We start from the raw sequence: 23647 nt of genomic DNA, 5'->3' as shown, positions 1-23647 counted from the left end.
ATGTTCTTTGTGGCTACGAAAATCTGATATTCCCGGTAAAGGTATCTTGGCCACCCTTGTCAAAAGGGTCTGGTTGTCTGATATAGACAACCAACCACAACCCAAGTTGTGGTTGGTTGTCTATATCGAGATAAAATAACTACCCACATTTATAAGAACTACGTATGACTTTACGCCACTAGTTTCCCATACGGAAATCACAAGTTTTACTGAAAGGAAAATTGGTTATCGAGCCCCTATCAAATTTCATAAGATGTACTGAAATCAACATTGTACAGCTTCAGAAGTCCTGAATTGTGAAACTGTTAAGTCTTTTTTCTTCAGTGTACTCTTCAACCGAAGAGCGAGCAGAGCGTTTTTTCAAAATCTGCTTGCAGGCACAAGAATCTTTAAAATGATTTGGTTTTGTAAAGTAAAACAGTAGATTCTTCTACTGATTTTTCCATTCAGTCCCTAGCCTAAAGAAAACCAGTTTAATGTATGGGTATCTTAGTACATTCCATTTTATTCACACTCAGGTAGCAAATGTTAATCTATATCACTACTTTATAAATCAAATAGGGATTGCAAATGTTTTAATCACGAGTTTTATTCCTAATTACAATTGGCTATCATACGGTTAAATAAAGTAAAAATTTACTGAGAACACACTATATTACACACTGTAAAAACACACAAACAAATGGTAAAACACTTTTCTTTAAAAGATCTAATATCACCTCATGAACAATCAATGATTTATGAATGCCTATAAACGCTGGCAGCAACCCAAACTATCTAAACCATAATATGGACGGTGGTATATGTATTTACATTTTAGTTACGATTATTGTTAATGTTACTTATGATCCTATTGTTGTTACTTTTCGAAGCTGTACTGCTAACTCTATTATTATTACTATTATTATTGCTGTTATTAGCACTCGTACTGCTAATCAAAGGCACTCCAAAAATCTGTTCCCAGGAACTGCAAATTGTCGTGACGGTACTTTCTTTGGCGGTATCGGTGGCAAAGTCTATTCGCCACGTTTCGCACTTGTCTTCCTGCTCATCCATAAAGTGCAGTCGGCACGACAAACCATTGATGTTTTCCAATTCATTTAGATTCGTCATCAACTGGGTATATTTTGGTTCAATAGGATACTTGCTACTTTCATTGAGCCATTTAATGTTAGCTGCTAAATAGAGGTGATTGTCCGTTAATAATAACGTACAGAGCTGCACACTCTGCAGTTCATCGTTGGACAAAACGTCGCAAAAATTTACTACCATCAAAATTTTTAGCATTTCACCATTGGTAACTTTTCCCAGTTTATTCGTAAGCAGCTCTGATGACTGATAATCAAAGGTGCAATATTCAGGAAGTGGATTATCTGAAAAAACTATATTCATTAACTTTTCAGGTTCAGGGTGTTATAATGAAAACAGTACCCGCAAAGAACAGTATGAGCGAATCGGTTCGCAAGATGTCTTGCAAAATAATGTGAATACCGCCAACTGCGCTTATGACGAATTTCATTCCAATCTTCCATGGAAGAACTTGTGCAATGCCAACCCTATCGATCGTACCGGATAAATGTTTTCTCATCCAAGTCGATGGATCATCACTTGAAAATTAAATAGTGTAAATATCGAAAATAAAAATAATAAAATAACAAAGAGCTCACCTTTCAGCAGCAATCTTTTTCATCACATAAAACTTAGTAGTGGACATTATGAACAGTCCATCAAATCCGGTTGGCCACTCCTCGAGCTGATTTTCGTCGAAAATAACACACGAAACAAGCCACTTGAGTGATTCGTTTGAATCCTCAAACAAATTTTGGTAGAGGTATAGCTTCAACCGATGGTCGACATTGGCATAGTCGGTGTACGAATATCGAATGGGTTCAAATGATAACTTCAGTGTAGATTCCATCTTATTTAATTTTGGCGTTTTAGACATTAACATATTGGTTGATTGGAAAAGCCCGCCCAGCATTGTGCTAATGACTGAATTTTCACCCTTGGTCGAAGGCGATGTAACAACATTTTCCGATTGATGATCTTTTTTCGCCTTATCGCTGTCGACAGATTCCTCAGAAGTAGTACTCTGCTTTTGGTCTAAAATATAACCACCATTCAGATTAGATTATTCTTGTTGCATTTGTAATTTCTGTTCAGCTTACCTTGATTAGATTCATAAGCGGTACACACACTATCGGTAACGGAACCGGATGAGCTGCTTTCCGTCAGATTTGCGGTTACCAGGAAAGCCTTTTTATGCTGTAAAACAGATTGGTTAGGTTTCGGGGTTGAATTCGCTTCATTATCCGATTGTAACGGAGCGATCAGTGGAGTGTCCTCTTTATCAATTGCCTTATTAAACGCTTCTGACACTTTGGCGATGAGATCATTTGTAGAGGTCTCCTGGCTGATTAGAGTTGTCGACATATTAAAACTATCGTCATTGGTCGTGTCCAATTCTGGTAACTGGAGTGTTTTTCTCTCCTCTGAGTGCTTTCTGCTTGGATGAAACCTGGGGGAATATCAGGAAATTACCAAGGAAATTACGATGTTTGCTATCTTTGTTAAGCCATGCTTGAGGAGAGGGAGCGACTTTTCGTTTTAGGTAATATTGAAAAAAGTTAATTTGAAAGATTGAAAATAAATTTGTCTCTTTTCTACACTTGACCAAAAAACGATATTTGAATATTATTAAATGAGATCTTGTGAATTAAAAAATGTGGGATCGGATACGACTCCACCTGGTCTTCGGCACCCTTGACTCTCACCTGGTCTGCAGAGGGATAAATATACATATGCAATCACTCCGAGCCTTAGCTTTTTAACCAAGATCCGTACTACCGTGATACGCATAACAGTCCCACCTGCATAGGAATTCTTAATCAGTACTGCTTTCTTGCTGTACATAGTCATATTCTTATTTGTCTCTTGTTCTTACGGGTCGCTCTTGAAAATCCGCGTTCATCGACTTGATTTTGAAGCGCTTGTCCTAGTCGTTATTCCTTCGCTAGGGGTTGATTGGGTACTTGTTTTGCTTTATTTGTAAGTGTCGGTGGCTGCTTTGTGTGAGTTGTCTAAAGTAAAAGAATAGTAGGTACTTCATTGTATGTTTTTCCGTAGTAGACATGTAGGGGTCTGCCCGGCATATGTGATCAGTGTTGTTTGATTATAGATTACACCATCCATCGGTAATTTGCAGTCGATAGTCATATAAGAATGTATAGGTCAGGCATTGTAGACTCTCAAGTACTCACGCGAGAAGAAGCTTATCCGATGTCCAATTTTTCCGAGATAAAACGAGTCGCAAAATTCTCCGTCTCCACAACAGCGTGAGAATGATTTTTCCGACAATTTTTTTTCTGAATGTTTCCTTCTCAGCGGAGAAGGTGATAACATTTTAATTTCGTGGAAATCAATAAAAGTGTCAAAATATGCACATCATTTCCAAGAAAAGCGACAAAGAAGTACGATAGACTTGTTTTTTCGTGTTTTGGAATAGCGTCAGAATGGTAGCGTGCGCAAAAAGGATACCGTGATCAGGGCTTAAAATTCTCATATACTTTCAATTGTACTATATGTGTACTATACAAACACCAACCGTATCCCAAACATAATACTAATGAAACAAATGATATTTCCAACCTACGACGCTACATCCCAGCTCAAACCGATAGTTTCCCACGACCGAAAAATCTCACATCGAACATGACAAAACCATACCACACAAGAATTACTGACAACGCCAAAATAAATCAAACCCTCAGACCATGCATTCCAAGCATAACGCATAACCTCTATTGGCATAAAAACATACTTCGTAAAAGACAACATGTACAGTACCAAACAACTATGTTTTTCACAGCTAGTGATAATCAACCAAACACATTTCTAAAACAGACCTGCATCTTTAACACCTCGAAAACAGACCTACATCCAAACCGGAAAACTGATCTACATACAAGCCACAGAACCAAACTTACGTCCAAATCTCAAAACATACCCTCGTTTCTAGCACACAATAAAACAACACAAACTTGAGCCCAAAACAAGAACAAACCTCAAAGACAATTGAAACCCACTGACCGTAATAAATTTGCCTTCCGCACTTGAACCAAAAAACACGAACAACGTATCAGCACATTCTACGAAGCAACAAATATAGCATCGACACACATTAAGACAGTCAGCACAGTCTAAGACACGCAGTAGCTCAAGGTCAGGTGAGGTCCACATAGTGGATCGTAAGATATGGAATGTAGGGAGTCCTATACTACCTCAAGGTACAGTATCAATAGATGAGCTGACTGGGTCGGAAGTCTACGGACCGAGAATTAAGGAAGCGATGGGAAAATGGCCTACAGTTTTCCAGGTAGACCTCTATATGCAATATACACCTGCCTGTAGGAAGCGAAACTACAGACATGCAAAAATCGCAATCTTCTCGGACAGCCAAGCAGCGCTGTTGGCAATAAGGTCGGCGTAATATACAGTAATGATAACGAAATGGTCGACAAATTAACCAGACGTAGTTCATCAAACATGTTTGTTGGACCAGAACCATTTCTAGGCATATCTACCAGTGCCATAAAACTAGAACTTTCAGTTTGGGCAAGAGACCAACTAGAGCTAACAAATTTATACATCCATATACGAGAACCAAAAAACTAATGGATCTGAAACGAAAAGACTTACGTATAATCACAGGTTTATTGATGCCAAGCATCAATTGAAAACATAATGGCAAAAGTCAAGATGACATTTGTCGATTCTGTAACTACGAGCCGAAGAGCTTAGAAGATATTCTCTGCCATTGTGCAGTACTGTTTCTTCGAAGGGAGCGACACTAAGGAAGGCATAACGCCTCGCGAGGTATGACATATCTGTCCCCAATGGATCCTCAGCTATATTAATAATGTACTATCTGGTTGGGATAACACATGTGGACAGCCAAACCACGCGCTTTCAACTAATTAGATGCGGGCAATTTGTAACATATAGAGGAAACAGGGCCATAAAAGACAACATGAGTAGTGGTCGCAGTGGCAAAGTCTTCCCTAGCAAGAAAAAAGTACACTAAAGAACCACATGATGATTCAATTTTAAAATGTCATGCTACTGTGAATTGCTTACCCGCGGTCCAACACTTCTATGCTGCTTTGACTGGGATTACTCAAGATTTCAATGTCACTTTCGTTTCCCAGTAAATCAACATCCCGATCCCGCTCCGAGTTGGTGCTACCAGCTACGCTTCTGTTGGAGTCACATGAACTACTTGGCTGCGATATCCGCGAGCAGGATGATGAATCGTTCAACGAACCAACAGATCCTAAAAATTGTAAAAATATAAATAACTAAAATTGGCTCTTTTTCTGCGTAAAAAATAACTAACGCATTCAATAAATTATGTCACGCTACAAAAGAGAGAGCTGATCCAAAAAGATAGGATATTGCATGAAATTTTTTTTATGTGCGGGAAATTAGTTTAGATCGTTACTACGTGACTTAATTTGTTATTGATTGAAATTGAAACTAGCCGTTTGTGACACACACGAAATGAGAATCCAAATAAATTTGGGACATTGCAACCCCCTAGCTAGTTTCAATATAACTAAATAAGTATATATACACTTAGAGCAGAAAAATATTCAAAACGATGTACAATAATTATTAGTAATTCGATCTAAAATATTGTTCGTGCTCGTACTAAAAAACGATAAAAAATCAAGCGGCTTACTCGGTTTATTTTTGACCGGCGACTTCCATGCATCCGACGGTGCTATTGTAAACGCGTAGTTAAAATGTAATTCACACCAACACAGAAAGGCAATCCAGATTAAGCATGTTCAACAATAGTAGATATTAGTACGGATGCAAAACCTTAGCAATTACGTTATTATTAAACTACGGTAAAGTCTCGGGACTTTGAATGAACTTAGTCCCTTAACCAACGGGAAAGCTATTTCAAACCACCAATAATGCCTTATACGCCATAATAAAAATAAACATACCAATACTATTTTTCGATCCACTTTTTTTCATCATTGCTCCAAGACCAGAAGATCCTGCTACTGGTTGCACGAAATCGTCAATTCCCGACATGCAGTCTCCGCTGCTGGATGGTTTATCAAAATTTGTCAAAAACTGCTTGGTGGGAGATTCTTTAATCTCAATGCAGTAGCCGCCACTACATTCAGGGCATTGTAAATCTGTAAATACGATGAATAATGTTATTGCCTCTACGCCGCAACAAAAAAAAACAAACCTTCGAACGCTTTCTTCGTATTGATTTCTCGGGAAAACTTTGCATTGCAAACCACACATTTAAAGAGCCTTTGGTTCATCTCAGACAACGGTCGCCTGGATAGAAGTTCACGCAGGAAATGTTCCAACTGCTGGCAGGTGAACTCATCAATCTCATAAGTTCTCATTTTCTTATCTTTTTTGACTGTGTCGAATAGCAAAGTGATACTAGTAGAAGTCGATCTCTCGCATGCCTGTAGCGTCTTGATACCCCAGCGTGTTTTAGTTCTAAAATTAGGATTCATAATGACAATGTTTCTCCTTATCGGTAACGAAACTCACTTTCCACTATCTTTCTCCCGTATGCTTACATCGGAAATGATCAAACACATTTCTACTGGATTGCCTTTGACGTTAACTACATAACATCTCTCATTGTCCTCTACATCAGATTCTGCAATGAAAGATGTTAGGAAAAACGCAACATAATATTGAAAAAGTCTCCTATATCACCTATATCAACATCAGCGAAATTGCTGTAGATATCGGTTAAATCTAGTGAATGTCTAGTTAAATTGTCAACAGTTGTATCGGCCACTGATTGATAGTTTGAGTCATGTTCATGCATTACACTTTTGAAATCAGATTCATTCAATTGGTCATCGGATTGTCGGCCGATACGAGCTTTGATAGGCGACTCAAACGTTTCCAGCAATGTCGACCGATCACGATCTATCGGCGTGGATGTTATCATACTGTCGTCAATGTGATCAGATTCTCTCCCAGATGTAGTACCAACGATAGAAAGTGATTGCGATGGTATAGTCGAGACCACCATAGCCTCATTGCTATCGTTTTTGTAATGCATTACACTTTCGAATTCTTTCTCACTCGTCGGATCGAAGCCTATTACGTTTTTCACCATGTCACCAGCTTGACTCTGCAGCCATTCACAACCATACTGCCTACGAAGGTTTTCGATCTGCTTTTTTGTTTCCAGATGATCGTTGCTGATCTCTAAAAAATAACCAAAATGTTAAACAGGAAAATTTTCTACAACATGCAAGGATTTTTTGAAGTAGAATACTTCTAACGTTTCAATATGGGGGCCCGTTTCAAAATATCGGCTTTGGCAGTCGCGTCAGATTTTGAACGTTAATAACTTCCATCATACTTAATAGAATGATTTGGGGTTTAAGGCATTTATCGAAAATATGTTCCGCAATGTATTATTAAAATTTGGAGTTTGTATAACATGCATTAATACGGAAAATACTGTGTTTTAAAAAATCTTTCAAAAACTACCGAAAATGGTGAAAATTTTCAGCTCATCTCGGCCAGAGCCATCAATATGGTGCAATAACCGAACACTTAAATGATGAAAAGTTTTAAATATAGGTCCGATACAGATTTGTTCCTATCAACATTCGTATTTGGTTGCTTGGCGCGAACGGATGGTTGTACAATACCGAGAAATATTTGTGAGCTGTACACGACTGGTGGATGAATCAGTTTGTGTCGAAACGTGCTACTATCAGAAGCCATCATTTTCATTTCTGATGGATGTAAGATAGCATACACGAAAAAATCGATTTCAAATCATCTGACTGAAGCTCGTTCCTGATTGGTTCCCGCTAATTTCAACCAAGCCGCAAATCTGGTCAGAAGAATTGTCATTTCAGTCGGTTTCAGCAAGTCCACTTGTCAGATATCAACACCGGGAGAGAAGGTGATTATTAGAATTCATCTCCGCGGATTAATTTGTGCAGCTCCGTATTAGAAAGCAGGAACAATTGGAACAAAAATCTCCCACCCGGAGAATATTTTTTTCGGCAAACAAATTAGCCCTTATCAGCGCTATCATTCCATTAGAAAGAATTAAATTTGAAAATCTTTTTTTTTCGCCAACTATTAATGTGATAACGACTAACGTTTCAAAATAGAAGCCCAAAAAACCAAAGATCGCGTTTTGAAAGTTTGTAACTTTCATTGTACTTAACCAAAATACAAAATGTTTAAACCAGTCAGAAAAATAATCAGGAATCTTGTATAAGATTTATACGTATGTATAACTTGCATGAATAAAGAAAAAATTAAAGGGTTGTGTACAAGACACGACCACGATGACATTAAAAATGCAACCATTTTTGTGAGCCAGCCATATTATTCCTTGATACATCCTGTAATGCCATCGACTTATTTAGGACTACACACAAAAGGTAACAAATCGTATCCTCCACGGAATCTACTACACAATTGTTTGGATTATTTCCTAACAAATCGCGCAAAAATCAGTTTGTTCCGTACAGCACTGCGCAAATAATTGACGTTGGAAAACAAATCGGCAACTTCAGTTGCCAAAGAAACGTCGAAGCATTTTTCCGTCAATGTCACTTTTCTGATCCAAATTTTAGCAGGTATTTTCTTGCTTCCGTCCAATTGGTCAGTTTATTTGTTTTATCGTACATTTTTCGGATAATATTATAGAAAATAACCAACCCGATAAGAGCAAAGAGAATAGGGAAAGAGACGAATAGTGTGAAGCCAAAAATACCTTATTAAGCAGACCAATCGTGCAATGTAAATAAACATTACTCATGCCTGAGTTGGAGGAGATAAGTATTGTACATCTATTAAAAAAGAAATTTCAATTTTCGTCAGTTTGGTTCAATCGTGATTGTGAGGTGCATTCTAGAGTATATGTATGAGTAAAAACAAGCTTTAGAATTATTTCATCTCTTTGTTTCGAAATGCGCATCGTTTGATAAACAAATCCAACGATCGACATACGGTTTGTTTTCAAAATATAATAGGAGTCATTTAAAGTGCTGCCTGTGGAAGCGGTTGCCAAAATTCTAGCGTTGAAATCATCATAAAGGGAGTGTTGCCGTTTTGACTGATTTTCACTCTTCGTCTCCTTTCCTATTCTCTTTGGATAAGAGGGAAGTTATTTTCCAAAGCACGAAATGGAAATTTAATTCTTCTGTGAGCAATTTTGTGGTCCTAATAAGGACCGTTTGTTGTATTATATCGCCGTGTCATTGCAAAAACTATGCGACTTCTGTACACGCCTAGCGATGGAGGCTAACGGGGAGTATTCCTTCAGGAACTAACGAAGCGGGTCGCCGGCGACAAGCGAACTGATTTCAACGATGATCAAATGCAAACTGAAACCATTTTCCTATAGACAATTCGTTTTACCTATCTCAGATGTGGTTCATCATCAAAAAGGCGGCGCTAACAAGTAAATCACCAACCAAAGCACGGCTAAATAATGCTGGACTAACAAAATCTACTTGTGAAGAATTATTAGTGCATATTTTCAGTTAAAATTTGCACTATTGCAACTTGTTGAAAGTTTTAAATGTTGCACGACTGCTACACAATATTTTTGTTGTTGGATATATTTGAAAAGAATTTCCACGGGTTTTTTTTTTTTAACGGGCTGATAGGACTGCAGCTTATAGCTTGAGGGATCTCGGTCCGTCCCGCGAGACAAAATTTGCAAAATCGGAAGGATTAGCGACTGTCCGCCAAATAAACACCGGTCCTCGGGAGGAGGACTAAATTTTGCGCCTGTTTGTCTCGAAGTGTGTAACGTCAAGTTCTCTATTTTGTCTGGTCCAATGTATCCTGCTCCTAACAACGCGTGCTAAGTCGTCAGTGATGCAATTAAAACTTCGCCTTGATTCCGCTTCTATTTTCTTCCTGATCTCCTCATGGGTCCCCTAGGTCAGAAGCGGATCAATCGAATACAAACTATTTGGCGCAAGTTCAGAGCGTGTAACGTCGTGTCATCTAGTCTGTCATCCTATGGAAAATCATCCTACCATCGCCTTGGGGTCAACGTCATATTGGCAAATTTCGCATTGAATCCGCTTCTGTCTCTTCCTAATCTCCTTTTTGTCTCCTAGGTCCGAAGCAGATCAATCGACTATTAGCAGTATTAGTCCTTACTCGCGAATACTTTTCCTTCAACTGTGCTGTTTCTTCTCTATCTTACAACTGTGCTGCTTCTTCTCTATTTTATAACATAACTCAATTATCCCTGTTCTAGTCAATATACATTTTCATTACATTATGGACCAGGCAAACCCTTAATTTTTCTATTATTATTATCCTGAGTAGCTATACCAGTGAAGGTATTTTAAGATTTCGTTAAAAAGAATCTCTGCCAATAAAGGCGTAAGCAATATTTCTCCACATGAAGTTTGCTCGAAACGAATGTCCGCCTGGTTCGACTCGAACAGACCACACCGAAAGGGTTGCTTATCATTTCTGAGAGCCGGTGTGCTTGATCGAGTTTAATAATCATAAGAACAAATCCTGAATAATTAACTATCTCTTAGGTGCCAGTCCTGCACTCCTTTCCTGAACTAGCCTCATACTCACGATCAAAAGAGTCGACAACTAGTAGGATCTACATGTCCCCCACCCAAGCGAATTGATCAACTTGCAAGTAGGAGCACATATCTACCAACCAGCCAAGAAGACTTCCGAATCAATGAGAATGGACCATGCCAGTCGAAGGCCACAGGCCCAGCGCCATCTCGTACAGTGTCATTGTCATTTCTCAGCCCACCCTCTGGCAGACGTTCATCCGCCCATCTAGACTCTGTCAAGATGAGAACCTACAAAGCCTAACTGTTCGTATGTGCTAGTCCGTTTAGATTTTGGTTTGCTGAAACGAAACAAGAAAAGCAAAATAATTGTGATTAGTATCGTAGTTATAATAAATAGGTAAACGATTTCTCCTCAGTTGTCCGTTCCCTTGTTCGTAGTCCTCCCTCCTGTTCCTGGTCTGTTTGGGCCACTGGCTTTCGGTTTCCTTGGTCGACACGCTCGATCGATTTAGACATCATAGCAGGAGAAACAAATGAAAAGACAAAACAAAACAAAATGAAAATAAATGGACGTCTGCTATCTGTGCCTAAATTGATGTTGCTTCTCAGTTTTGCACGACCCAGGGGGGACTTGGCCTTGATCCCAATGCTCTGTCACCGATGTTACGTGATATTCGTTATGGAATATTCTTTGTGTGGGGGCCATTCATAAGCAATGTTGTTCGTTTTTTTTATCCCTGATCCGCTGATACGTCTAAAATTCATTTTTATTTTTTATCTCGTTACGTGACGCTCTTCCCCTATTGTCAATATCCAACATCATTTATGAATGGTCCCCTGGTGATATATTTAGAGCAGATAATCCAATGAAAAATAGGATTGACAGGATTTTAGTGCGCTGTTGGCGCCTTGTGTCACATCTTCATGTTTGTTATTCATACTAACAATACCAAAGCATGCGATGTGATGACCGGAAGATTAGAGAAGCAACTCCTCCCCTTCCCCCCCAAAAGAATTTCCACGGGTTTTTAAACTGATTGTGCAACTATGTAACTATAGAACTGGCCAATAGTGTTAAGTATGCAAACATCAATAACAGTTGTGAAACTAATCAGAAACTTTGCTAACTTGCACAAACAGTCTAACAAGTTGCAAATGCCTCTTTGTTTGCCATTCCACCCTAAAACAGAACTGTCCAACTACCCAGTGCTCGACAAATGGCACAGCAATTGTTTTCATTATTTTGCTGCAATTAGGAACATGTTGCACAACATACAAAGTGCGCTTTTTCCATAACATAGTTGTTACCAAGAGAGTTACAAATACTATACAGTAACAAAGCGTGCTAATTGAGATTTTTCTAGTCTGAGCAGCGCTCACCTATTCAAATTATGATAATAATTACGGGATTTTTCTCATCGGCAAACAGATTATGCACTTTTCAGTTCCAATAAAAAAGACGAGCATGTAATGTCTGACAACCGAAGTGATATGGTGCTTCAATTAAAAATTCTTGCAATATAATTTATTGCTCCTGAAAAGGACCATTGGTTTGTTTAATCGTGGGAGGAAAATACCGTTGACTTCCGATAGCGACGAATTTCTCACAGGGTGACAGTTCCTGTTCCGTAGCATTTGGCTCCTCAACGTCACCAGCGGTTGAGGAACTTTCGCGGATGGTTTTCGTTGCTGACTGCTTTCGGACGGTCTGTTTGGTACGGGCTATGGCGCGGAAATTACTGCTATTCTGGTATACAACGAATGATTAGAAAACCGTCCGACCAATATTTACGCGCGAATACGCACTACTATTACTCTCTTGCTCGCTCGTTTTCGTGCCATGCACTTTTTCATTCCTTTCTGCTACTAATACTAGCATAACCTAAACGAATACGCGTCTTTCCCCCACCATCCATTTAGTGGGCAGTGTTGCCAAACGCATTTTCAGCGTTTCATCAATAAAATTTCAACAATATTTTCAAAGAATGTTGCAGATTTGAAAAGAAGAAAAATAGTTGACGATGGAAAACAAATCCCAATTTTAATTTTTTTTTAATTTCTTAACCATAATTATCATGACGAATCATTTGAAAATTTTCCATTCACGACACTCTGGTTATGTCGCAGTTCAGTTTCAGTTAATTTGACTTTATTTCTTTAAATTTATTTTATTGTGGTAGATGTAGTTTATGATGTAGATGTATTTCCATTCGAAATAACGAAATAGCTGGTTTTAATACAACCTATCAGAAGATAGTCAAAATTGTAGCATTCGCATTAACAAACTAAAGTGTATTCTACTTCACTCCGGTTATGGCTCTGACACTACCCACTCATCTTTTTATAGTAAATGTAGACACAAACCGAATTATCTTCATCCAAGCCTTGTCTGAGGCTTTTATCTGAACTATAAAAAAGGATTCATGTAAAAAAAACGCAAAATTTGCAATACCTAAGCATATACCCAACAATTAAATCATACAATAGTAGTCGATTCCCACTCACAAATACTGTGATAGTGATAAACGTATTTCTACGTTTTTAATTGCAATATCGCAGGCCTTTGGGGATTTCATAAATTACGCCACGCAAAAATGCCTGAATATACCCCATGATTTTCTTTATCCCCGTGTCAAAACTTTTTTCTGCGCTATGACATATGCCTTAGCTTACTCCCACGCCCCTACATGCCACATAAAGTCTCAGTTGTTCATATCGTCCTCCCTTTCTCACCTTGACCAATATTTGGGAGTAATAATGAATCTTTTTAAAGTTCTTGCTCCACTCACCTAAACTCTTTGTCGATGTAGTTAGATCCAGCTTTGAGTCTGTCATACCACTGCTACTTTCTGGTTCGCCCTCGGAAATAATCGCACGACGTACTTTTATTCTTTTCTGACTGATCACTGAAGAGCTTAGGTCATCTAAAAACAACAAACCAATTAATAAAAAACATGATCACCACTAATCATCCTAAACAAAATCACCCCTAGAGTCCAAATTCAAACTACTTCTAGAAGTAACACTGCCCGTTGGTGTATTCATCAAACTTCTTCGCGATGGCGTATTGAAGCCGCTCGAACTAACACTGCCCGGACTTCTCGGCACCAGAATTGCGTGATAACTGTCGTAATTGCCGGTTAACGTTTTTTCGTACTTAGACAATGGTTCGTTGTCAAGCACAAATCGCCCACTGGAAGTTTTCTTATTCAAAAATCGAGCGGTGGCTTGTCGATGCTTCGGGTGGCATGCGAGGGGGTTATCGAGCAAGTTTAGACTGCAGAGCATAGAAAGTGTACTGACAGGCAGAAGGGCAGTGTGATCTACGATGCAATTCCCAGAAATGTCCAAGTCAGTAAGACTCAACAGACGAGATATGTCTGAAAGATCTTCTATGAAATTATTCGATATGTGAAGGATTTGTAGCTTTTTAGCCGTATCCACATGAAAGGATGGTATATGTGTTAGCCGATTGAAACTTAAATTTAGCACTCGTAAATTCGGAAGCCATTTAATAGCTGATGCACTAACGATCTGATTGTGGCTCAAATTGAGATACTCCAACCACGGAGTAAACTCGAGAGAACTATCTATATGATCAAGCATATTGTAAGAGAAATTGGCCGTCCTAAGCTCATTCCAAGTGAATCCATTACTGTTGTCTCCTCCACAAGATGTGATAATTTCATTCACATGTGATATGCTGCGAACGCAACTGATCTCGTTCAATTGTGATCTCATTTGCTGAATTCCAATTATCTGGCCTATTGGAATTTTTTGAATTTCAAGTGTCCTAAGATTTCTAAATTTGCCTATGTCCACCTCGAACTGATAGGGGTCATCATTGATGAACTGGTTCAAACTTAGCACAGTAGTTTTCTGTACAAAGTCGTAAATGAACTGCAGATCTCGGAAAACATCAGATTTGGCATTGTTTGGCTTCACTACCTGAAAACTTTTGGGCGGAAGTATCTCATTTTTGTCAACAATCAAACTAAATGAGTCATTCAAAGCCCTTAGCAATAATCCTGCAATGAGAATTTGTAAATTTCACGAAATTCATTATAGATAAACATTACCTGATAAAGATAGTTTATATTCGTAATTCAGTACTTTGTCACCTTTATCTTTCAATAATTTTGCCAAAGCAGTTATTTGTTTAGGATCCATTATGACCTCGGTAATAAGATTATGGATTTGACCTTAATCAATCAGTAGCATTTATCATATTTGACTTTCACAATATGGTAAATGTACGTAACGCTGCTTAATTTATACCTAGAATTAGTCACCCAATAAATTAAAAATAAACAGCATATTAATGATTGTAAAAGTGCAATACGATCAGGTTGACTGAATTGTATTTTTTTGTTTTCAGAAAAGAAGGCACTCAGATTGCAATCAACACTCTTACCAAATGCATCTTTTACCTAATCCTAATCGATCAAATATATTTCATTACCAGTTTACCAAATCCGAGTCACACTGTGTGTTGGCTAATCGAAAAAAAATTAATAAAAAAATAATTGCGCACGACAATCTTCAAAAATTTATATCCGAAGTGAACGCAAAACTACCAAGTCTCTTTCTTTTGTGAAAACAGCTGTCAGATATAGCATCATGTCATGTTGCAAACAAAAATCATCCATTGTACACGGTTAAATAAAACAACCTGCAGCATAAGTTCTTGTAACTTACTTTTGAGTTGTGCGTCGCTTTCGCACTTATTAGTGTTGTCAAAAACAAAACGAGAGATTCGACTCAGTCGAGGTCTTCTGTGGAGGAAGGTACTTTTGAGTTGTTTGGGGTATCCTCAAAATTAGGTAAATTCAACTTAAATTTGAGTATAAAAAACCTATCAATGAGTTGTAATTTTTGCCGTGGTTAAATAGAAACTACCTTCAACACGGTTTACCTAATTTTAAGTTCCCCCACGATACCACGAGATTGAGTCAAAGGAACTCAATTTTAGGTAGTTTTCGTTTCCGTGTACTTTGTTGACAGACAGATTCGGTCTCCCGGTAAAGTTCAACCGGAAATGAACTGGAATTCTGGCTGGTTCCAGTTCGTATACGGGCTCCAGTGACACAACCGATTCTAACTAGAATCGGTTGTGTCACTGGAGCCGGAATACGAACTGGAACCAGCCAGAATTCCGGTTCATTTCCGGCTGAGCTTAACTGGGAATTGGAGCACTCTACACGCAACCATAAAATTACCTACAGAATAAGTTCTTTTAACTTAAATTTAGGTACTTTTGAGCTGTGCGTCGCTTTCTCACTTATTGACCATTGTATGAAATGCCTCAACCTCACAAATTTGACAAGTGCTGGTCCTGTTGTTTACAGTTTGGATAACAAATTTGGATTTCATTAAAATAAGCTTAGTGCTAATAATTAATTCCTAACAAATTTTACCGCAAAACTACACCGATTCAGAGAACAGTAGAAGTAATTGATAAACAAATAATTAGCCCACTTATTAGATCTTTCATATACATTTTCCCAAAGTAGAGAAAGGCACAATTTAATTATAAGGCGTTCTAGAGAACATTTATACTTCTAAAAATATTATTCCCAATATATTATATATGCTTCCCAATATATCATTTTGAAAATACGAATAATCTCTAAGTTCAAAATGTAATCAACAGGACCACCACCTGTCACATTTAATGCATGACGTCACTGTGCAGTGACCAATTAATGTTGTCAAAAATAAAACGAGAGATTCGACTCAGTCGAGGTCTTCCGTGCAGTAAGGTACTTTTCAGTTGTTTGGGGTATACTCAAAATTAGGTATATTCAACATAAATTTAAGTAAATTAAACTCATGGTTGAGTTATTATTTTTACCGTAGTTAAATGGAAACTATCTTCAACACGGTTTACACGGTAAAATTAGACCTTCCTGCACGATACCAAGAGATTGAGTCAAAAGTACTGAATTTTATCTAGTTTCTCGGTGGCGTGTAGTTAGAGTGTGGCCAAGAGGCCATGACGTGTCCAAGCGAACATGGAATTTTACGTATACACAATAGAAATAAGTCAAATCCATATCAACATTTGAATAGGGCTAATAAGATTTGTAAACAAAATATTTGTTTTGCTGATTTCTCCTAATTTGTTATCATTTCAACACAGAAAACATTTGAAAATGATTCTACCAAGGGTAAAGATGTTGATTCATGTGTATTTTTCATGAAATTCAACTCAGTGGCGGAATAATGAGCGAAATAAGTATGTTTACAAAAGTCTCATTCGCCCTTTTGAAGAATTTCTATTGAAATTTCATGTTCGTTTGGATACGTCATGGCCTCTTGGCCACACTCTAACTAGAATGCTCTACACGGTAAAAAATCCTCACGTTGATGGAAAGTGATTTGCAGTTGATTTCGCACTACTTGCTCAACATTTCCATGCGATGTGTCAATCTGTTGGAATGGATCATTTAAAAGCACTACGAAATCAACAGCAAATCACTTTCATTTGAAATGTGTTGTACATTGCTTCTAATAGATCTTGCATTTAACTATATACGTACTCCTTACAGTATATCCCATTATGGATTACCTGAGAACAAATAATTACATAATTAATTAACTACAAGTAAAATATACAATACTCACGTTCTACATTACTTTAGAAATGCAAATTTTCCATTTTTGCTCCTATTTCCGAGCATACGTTTGTAGTCGATTAAAGACTTTAGTGTTTTGACACTTGTAATTAAAGATGGAACCACTCAAATTCAATAGACTAGTACAATGGTGCGAATTCAACGGATATTCATTTCAATTTAAAGATCATTTGTATTAAATAGCTTTCAAAGACCAGGTCATTCTGATACGAGTTATAAATCCTTAGAAAATCAATGCTAAATCACTTCAATTGTTAGTGATACATGATAAACTGATTCAAGTGCAACATCATTTGAATTAGACGTGACAATTTTTTACCGTGTAGGCTGGTCAGACCCAGTTAAGCTCAGCCGGAAATGAACCGGAATTCTGGCTGGTTCCAGTTCGTATTCCGGCTCCAGTGACACAACCGATTCTAGTTAGAATCGGTTGTGTCACTGGAGCCCGTGTACGAACTGGAACCAGCCAGAATTCCAGTTCAATTCCGGCTGAGCTTTACTGGGGATTAGATGGCATACACGCAAAAATAAAACAACCCACAGAATAGGTTCTTTAAACTTAAATTAAGGTACTTTTGAGTTGTGCGTCGCTTTCGCACTTACTAGGTAAATTCATCTAAAATTTAAGTAAATTAAACTGAAGGTTGATTTATGATTTTTGCCGTAGTTAAACGGAAACTACTTTCAACACAGTTTACCTTTTACCCAGAGATAATTGCATAGAGACGCGCGAAGACTGAAGCCAAAAGTCCAATCGAATCCAAAACAACGGTACCCAACAAGGGGCGTGACATTTCCAATAAATTATAAAATATTATACAATTCTCGACAAACATATCCATATTAATTTTGCAAAAGGGCTAATAAGATTTGTAAACAAACTTATTTTGATGGTTTCCCTTAATTTACTATAATTTCGAAGCAGAAAACAGTTGAAATTACTTCTACGAAGGGTAAAAACAAGGGGCGTGACACTTCCAATAAATTATAAAATATACATTTATAATATTAAACACTTTAACCGTTGTCTTCCGTTTTAATTCCACTATGATGAACAAAATGCAAAATTGCACTTTTCTGTTACAGATACGTATTTCGGCTACGACTTGCAGCCTTCTTCAGTGTATTGTATCAGAAAAGTAATATAATGTTTTTGTAGAATTATAAGCAACATTATAATATTATAGACTTTATTAGCAGAATTTTCGAACTGGTTTTCGAACTTATTCTCAGTGTGCGGTGAATTTATGAGTTGTCATGCTTTATTGTTTACATTTTCGTACGGTAATAATGCAAAGTGCAAAATTTAAATCTGATTATCAATATGTTCGCTGTGCAAAACATTGAAGGCGTGTGAACCTGTGCTACCAACAAGGAATCCGGAACCTAACGTGCACCGCTGGCATGCCCTACCTACTACTTATGGAGCAGTAGGTAGGGAAGGTCAGCAAATATATTAATCCTCAAACCATTTACTATTTTTTCAGTCTTTCAGAATGTTGAATAGGGTTCGCAGTACCGACCCTTTTTGGCGAGAACCGGTACTACGGTACTGAAGCCCACGTATATTTTTTAAAAATTCGAAATAGCTTCAAAATGAAATTAAATGCTCAAACTGATGAACTTATTCTCAGATGATTGATTTGTGCTGATCAAAAAATCATGTTTATTGTTTTTAATTACTTCGGAATTGCATGACTCATTTCACAGAAGATATTTTTCGTATGCGGCACTTTCTTTTATTTCGAAATCTAGGTCACTTTGAAATCAATAACTGCTAAGCGGTGCAACTTTCGTCAATTTCAACAGATGGTAAATGTAAGAAACCCTATTAACAACAGTAAATCAAAGCGAGAATGGCAGAAAATCCGAGCAGGTTGCTCGCTTTTCCTCTCTTGCTTTTCTGTAAATTGGTTTCGACCTTTATGTCGTTGCCTACTATAAAATAAAAATTGCATAACCTTTCTATATGAGAAAGGCAAAAAGGTGCCAAAGTCCAAAAAAGTCAATTTTCGCCAGTTTTTTCGAGAGTATATCAAATCTCGAGGTTTCATGCATTTTAAGACATTTAGCATGAAAAATACAAAATCGATTTGGAAATTTTCCTTTATGGGAGTGGATGCAGTGCTGACATCAGGGTAATGTTCTCTTGAAATAGACGACAGGTTTTTCCATATCCATGTATCAGCTCTGCCGTAGGAAGTTACTACTATCTACATTTTCAACTTTTGCATCTAGTACATTTAGGAAACTTTCAGTTGTATCCAAGCAGAGGCTTGGAACCCAATCGACATCAGCAAAATCATATGGACTCGCAGTTCTTCCTGTAAAAGTTACTCATAAAATAAAAGAATCAAAACTAATTATGATACAAACCTTTGACGAAATGTTTCTTGCAAATCCAAAGCGATCTTGTGTCCGATTTAGAGGAGAAGCTCGAAGCGGATTATCAAGTTGCTACCCAAGTTGAGGACTGAATCACGTCAACAATATTTGGAAAAACGTGAAGTTGATAAGGTTGCAGAACTTGAAGCGGTCATTCTGATGATTAGTATCAAATTGAGGCATCGGAGATAGAAGCGGTAACTGCAGGATCGGGAGTCAAACTCTGTGGCAGAAGCATAGTTTGAACGTCTTTGCTATATCCCGGTCGGATGATAGAAAATCTCAACGTGCTGCTGCTGCTGTAAAATGTTGCTGAAGAACGCTGGAATTATGGTTGTTTGCTGCGGTTGTGGCTGAATTATTATCGGCGTTAAGACAGACTTGCTTTGAGGTAAAGAACTTGTAGAAACCAAGACTGGGATTTGACAAAGCTGCGTTTTTGCGATTTTACTAAACCAGGAGAACCACCGCAGGTAAGTCCCAGTAAGTCCAGCCAGAAAATGAGCCCGTAATTCTTGCTGGATCTAGTTAGGGCCCAGCTCCAGTGGCACATCCTATTCTAATTAGGATCGGTTGTGTCACTGGAGCTGGATACTAACTAGAAACACCCAGAATTATATAAAATATGCTTATGCAAAACCATTTTTTCATTGTTTATAATCACTCGCGGTAACTAAGGCTACTATGGTAACGGGTGTTCGATTTTTTCGAACTTTCTACGATTCGAATACAGTTATAACTTTTATAGACATTTATAAATAAAGATAAAGTTATAAAAAAGTATAAAACCAGGTGAAATATTTTTATAAGAGTGTCACGCCCTCGGTTCCAAACTAGAGGTGTACACCTCTATTCCAAACGAGCAATGTAAACAAATATTGCGGAATTAAGAAGTAACTCATGGGGAGTATTGAGATTGAAATAAAAATAAATGCATGTAATTATGTTTACATATTCCGAATATTTTCTAAAATCCACATCGTGACATATCAGCCATGCGCCGGCAAGCCGCGCGCCGAATCACGCGCCTATTCACTTTGCATTAGTGCAAGCGAAAAAACCATTTGACTTTTATTTTTGTTTCGTTTGCCCTCATGTGTGAAACATATAGGAACAAATAGGGATCTTTAGTGGTTTGCGGGCTAAGGTATTTTCTGATGCAGATTAGTACCGTCAGTCCTTTTTCAATTTTTAGGTCCGAAACTATTGAAAAAAAAATTTTTTTTTAGTTTGTTTCCTTTTAGGACAATAAATGCGACTTGCACGACTCTGTAGATTGCATTATCAGATCTACCATAGTTTACAGATGAAACTGGGGATGGCAGGCTGCTAGCAGATTGCAAAAGTACCAGATCATGCTGTGTGGGGTGCTGTCCCGGTTAACAATGAGACGAACGAGATATTTGCAGATACGTCATTTAGTAGGACAACTGTCAGTTTGCTGGTTAAATTTAATCTGGTTTTTCTAAATTTAAAAATCAGAAAAGAATAATTAAGGTTTAAGAATGATATGAGTGTACTCGTTAGGACACCCGCTATCAATAAATATGAAAAACTGACACAATTTTTCCAAATTAAAAATCCCTATTGACGAAATGCTAGTTTATCTCGGGATAGACAATACGAAAAGTGGAACTTTATATACATACATACTAAATAACTTTTATGGTACAAATAAAGTACGTGTAAATTTAAACGCATTTTAAACATTATAAAGCCATTTATCGATTGTCTAGTCCCTAATTTTATGTGGATGGTAGATGCAAAATCTGAAAATTGTAAACTTATCGACTTGTTTTCTCCTATTATATGATATTCGTCATATATATTAACCCATAAATGCATGAAACTCATTTTTCCTTGGTGCTCATTTTTCTAGCTGGATACGATATACAGGGTGTTTGGTTCATGGTTAAGAATCTATCGGGGGGTGATAGACTGCCATATTTGGAGCAAAAAATTGTTCTACATATACCATCAAATCTCAACCGTTACAGAGTTATGGAACTTTTAGTGCAAAAAAACTTATTTGTCTTAAAATACCTCTAACTTTAAAAGTATTCTTTATATTTTAAATGTTTTAGTTCCATTCGAAAGGTGAGAAAATTTCGCATTGAGTGATGCCCTCACATGTTTCAGCTAATGAGTTTAAGTAGCCTTTTCAAAGTAATTTATTGAAAATTACACAATTTCAAACGATTTTTCGTTCATTTCTTGAAAATCCTAATAGTTAACCTCATCATTTTAATAATTCAGATTGTTAGTCTTGATGAGCTGCTTAATTTGTTCTTTGGCATGATACACTTACCTTTTCTTATTTTCATGATTTTGGGTTATTCAACTTGAATATTTTTATCTCATTTTCACTAGTACCAGCTCTAATAGAAAAATTACGACACTTATTGTACTTTTTTTCTTTTTATTCGAAAGCCAGGAAAATTTTACAGTGAAAAATGCATTAATACCTTTCAGTTAAGTGAATTTAATATTCTTTTAAAAGTAAATTAGTTTAAAGTTAGTGCTATTATTAGCATTTTCGTTAATTTTCTTGAAATAGTAAATAATAAACATCACCATTATTATCATGGAAATAATGCATCTCAGCAAGTTCTACAGTTTTATCTTTGACTCCATTCAATTATCTCTTTTGGTTTCGACGCAAAATCGTTTTTATCACATCGCTTCATATGCAAAAATAACGATTTCGAACCCACTACATTTGTGGCGAGCTCATGCTGTGTTAACTATTAAATAGCAGCAAAATGAAAAGAGATATAGACAAAGTGTCTAATAAAAAGTTATAGAGAACATTAAGGGGCATCAAATGAACAATAGTAATGATAAATTTTGTTGATTAATAATTAGAATAATTAAAAAACTCTCCAAAAAACACAAATTTTGAGTTATTTCGTTAGTAAAAAATCATTTAGTACACTTAACTAAAAGATATTTGTACATACACTGATAGGACATTTTCTCAGCTTTCCAATGAAATCTTGTAAATAACGATATAAAGCATATTTTTTAGATTAGAGTCTTTTAAGCACTTGCAAGTCGGTTACAGGAAAAGCATAGTAATGAAATTACAAAGAAATGAGAAGAGATAGAAATATGACGTCCAAAAACAAATTATGAATCGTCCTAAAACCCAACTTTTGGATAATGGATATTGCCATAATCATACTTCATCATTTCGAGAAAATTAGCAAAAACCTCCTCAAAAACACTAACTTTTAACTACTTTACAGCTAAAAGGTAATTAAAACTAATTACTTAAAAGATATGAGAACACCATTCAATAGAAAATTTTCTCACCTTTCGAATGGAACTGAAACATTTAAAATACCAAGTATACTTTTAAAGTTAGAGGTATTTTAAGACAAATAAGTTTTTTACACAAAAAGTTCAATAACTCTGTAACGGTTGAGATTTGATGGTATGTGTAGAACAATTTTTTTCTCCAAATATGGCAGTCTATCACCCCCCGAGAGATTCTTAACCATGACCCAAACACCCTGTATACCTCTTGTTAAGGCATAATTCGGTATGATGCCAAATGGCAACGGTATGCATTTAAGGGTTAATTTTGAAGCAAAGTGCCAACTATGCGACAATATTGCTATTATTCGTCAACTGTATTTTTGATATATCCTCCCTAGCGCAACGAAAAACATTTACACAGGCTCATTTACGGGAATCAATGCGTTTTTGGGTTGCATGATTGAGAATTTTGCGAACTATTTCTGAAAAGAAATTCGTCAATCATTCATTAAAACAACAAGTTACTACCACGCCCAGTGAAAAAGGGCAAGTTGCTGGCTAACGGGGGGCTATTTGTCAACTCGGATGCGCCAATTGCCCTTCAATTTGCCAGCCAATTGCTGACAAATAGGGGGCTATTTCAAATGCAACATTTTAGCGATTTGCTGCCGTCATTTTTTGCTGCTCGCCCCGAAATCGCCCAGGGAACGCGCCATTTAATCGCCCTTAATCGCCTAATATGAAAATCACAAATAATACTTATTTTCTGATTCA

At 37.1% G+C, this 23647-nt stretch overlaps 1 protein-coding gene across 5 annotated transcripts; it reads right to left on the bottom strand.

The window, feature by feature from the left end:
- Positions 1–472: 472 nt before the first annotated feature.
- Positions 473–15187, bottom strand: LOC131682671 (uncharacterized). Of its 5 annotated transcripts, none has more exons than XM_058964335.1 (14): positions 15004–15187; positions 14669–14867; positions 13577–14617; positions 13379–13513; positions 6760–7263; positions 6589–6700; positions 6269–6534; positions 6016–6212; positions 5741–5795; positions 5137–5332; positions 2169–2518; positions 1668–2103; positions 1432–1607; positions 473–1373 (listed from the first exon to the last, which is right to left on the bottom strand). In XM_058964335.1, the coding sequence occupies exons 2-14, from the start codon at positions 14757–14759 to the stop codon at positions 817–819; spliced, it is 4116 nt and encodes a 1371-aa protein (XP_058820318.1). In that variant the 5' UTR covers positions 14760–14867; positions 15004–15187; the 3' UTR covers positions 473–816. The 5 variants fall into 5 exon arrangements, with proteins under 5 accessions (XP_058820318.1, XP_058820319.1, XP_058820320.1 ...); XM_058964336.1 differs by having other exon boundaries at positions 15020–15187; XM_058964337.1 differs by having other exon boundaries at positions 5741–5782; positions 6015–6212; positions 15052–15187.
- Positions 15188–23647: the final 8460 nt, after the last annotated feature.

This window comes from Topomyia yanbarensis, chromosome 2 (genome assembly GCF_030247195.1).
Source record: "Topomyia yanbarensis strain Yona2022 chromosome 2, ASM3024719v1, whole genome shotgun sequence".
NCBI classification, from domain to species: domain Eukaryota; kingdom Metazoa; phylum Arthropoda; class Insecta; order Diptera; family Culicidae; genus Topomyia; species Topomyia yanbarensis.
The sequence above is the reverse complement of the archived record's forward strand: the minus strand, read 5'-3'. Positions and strand labels throughout refer to the sequence as shown.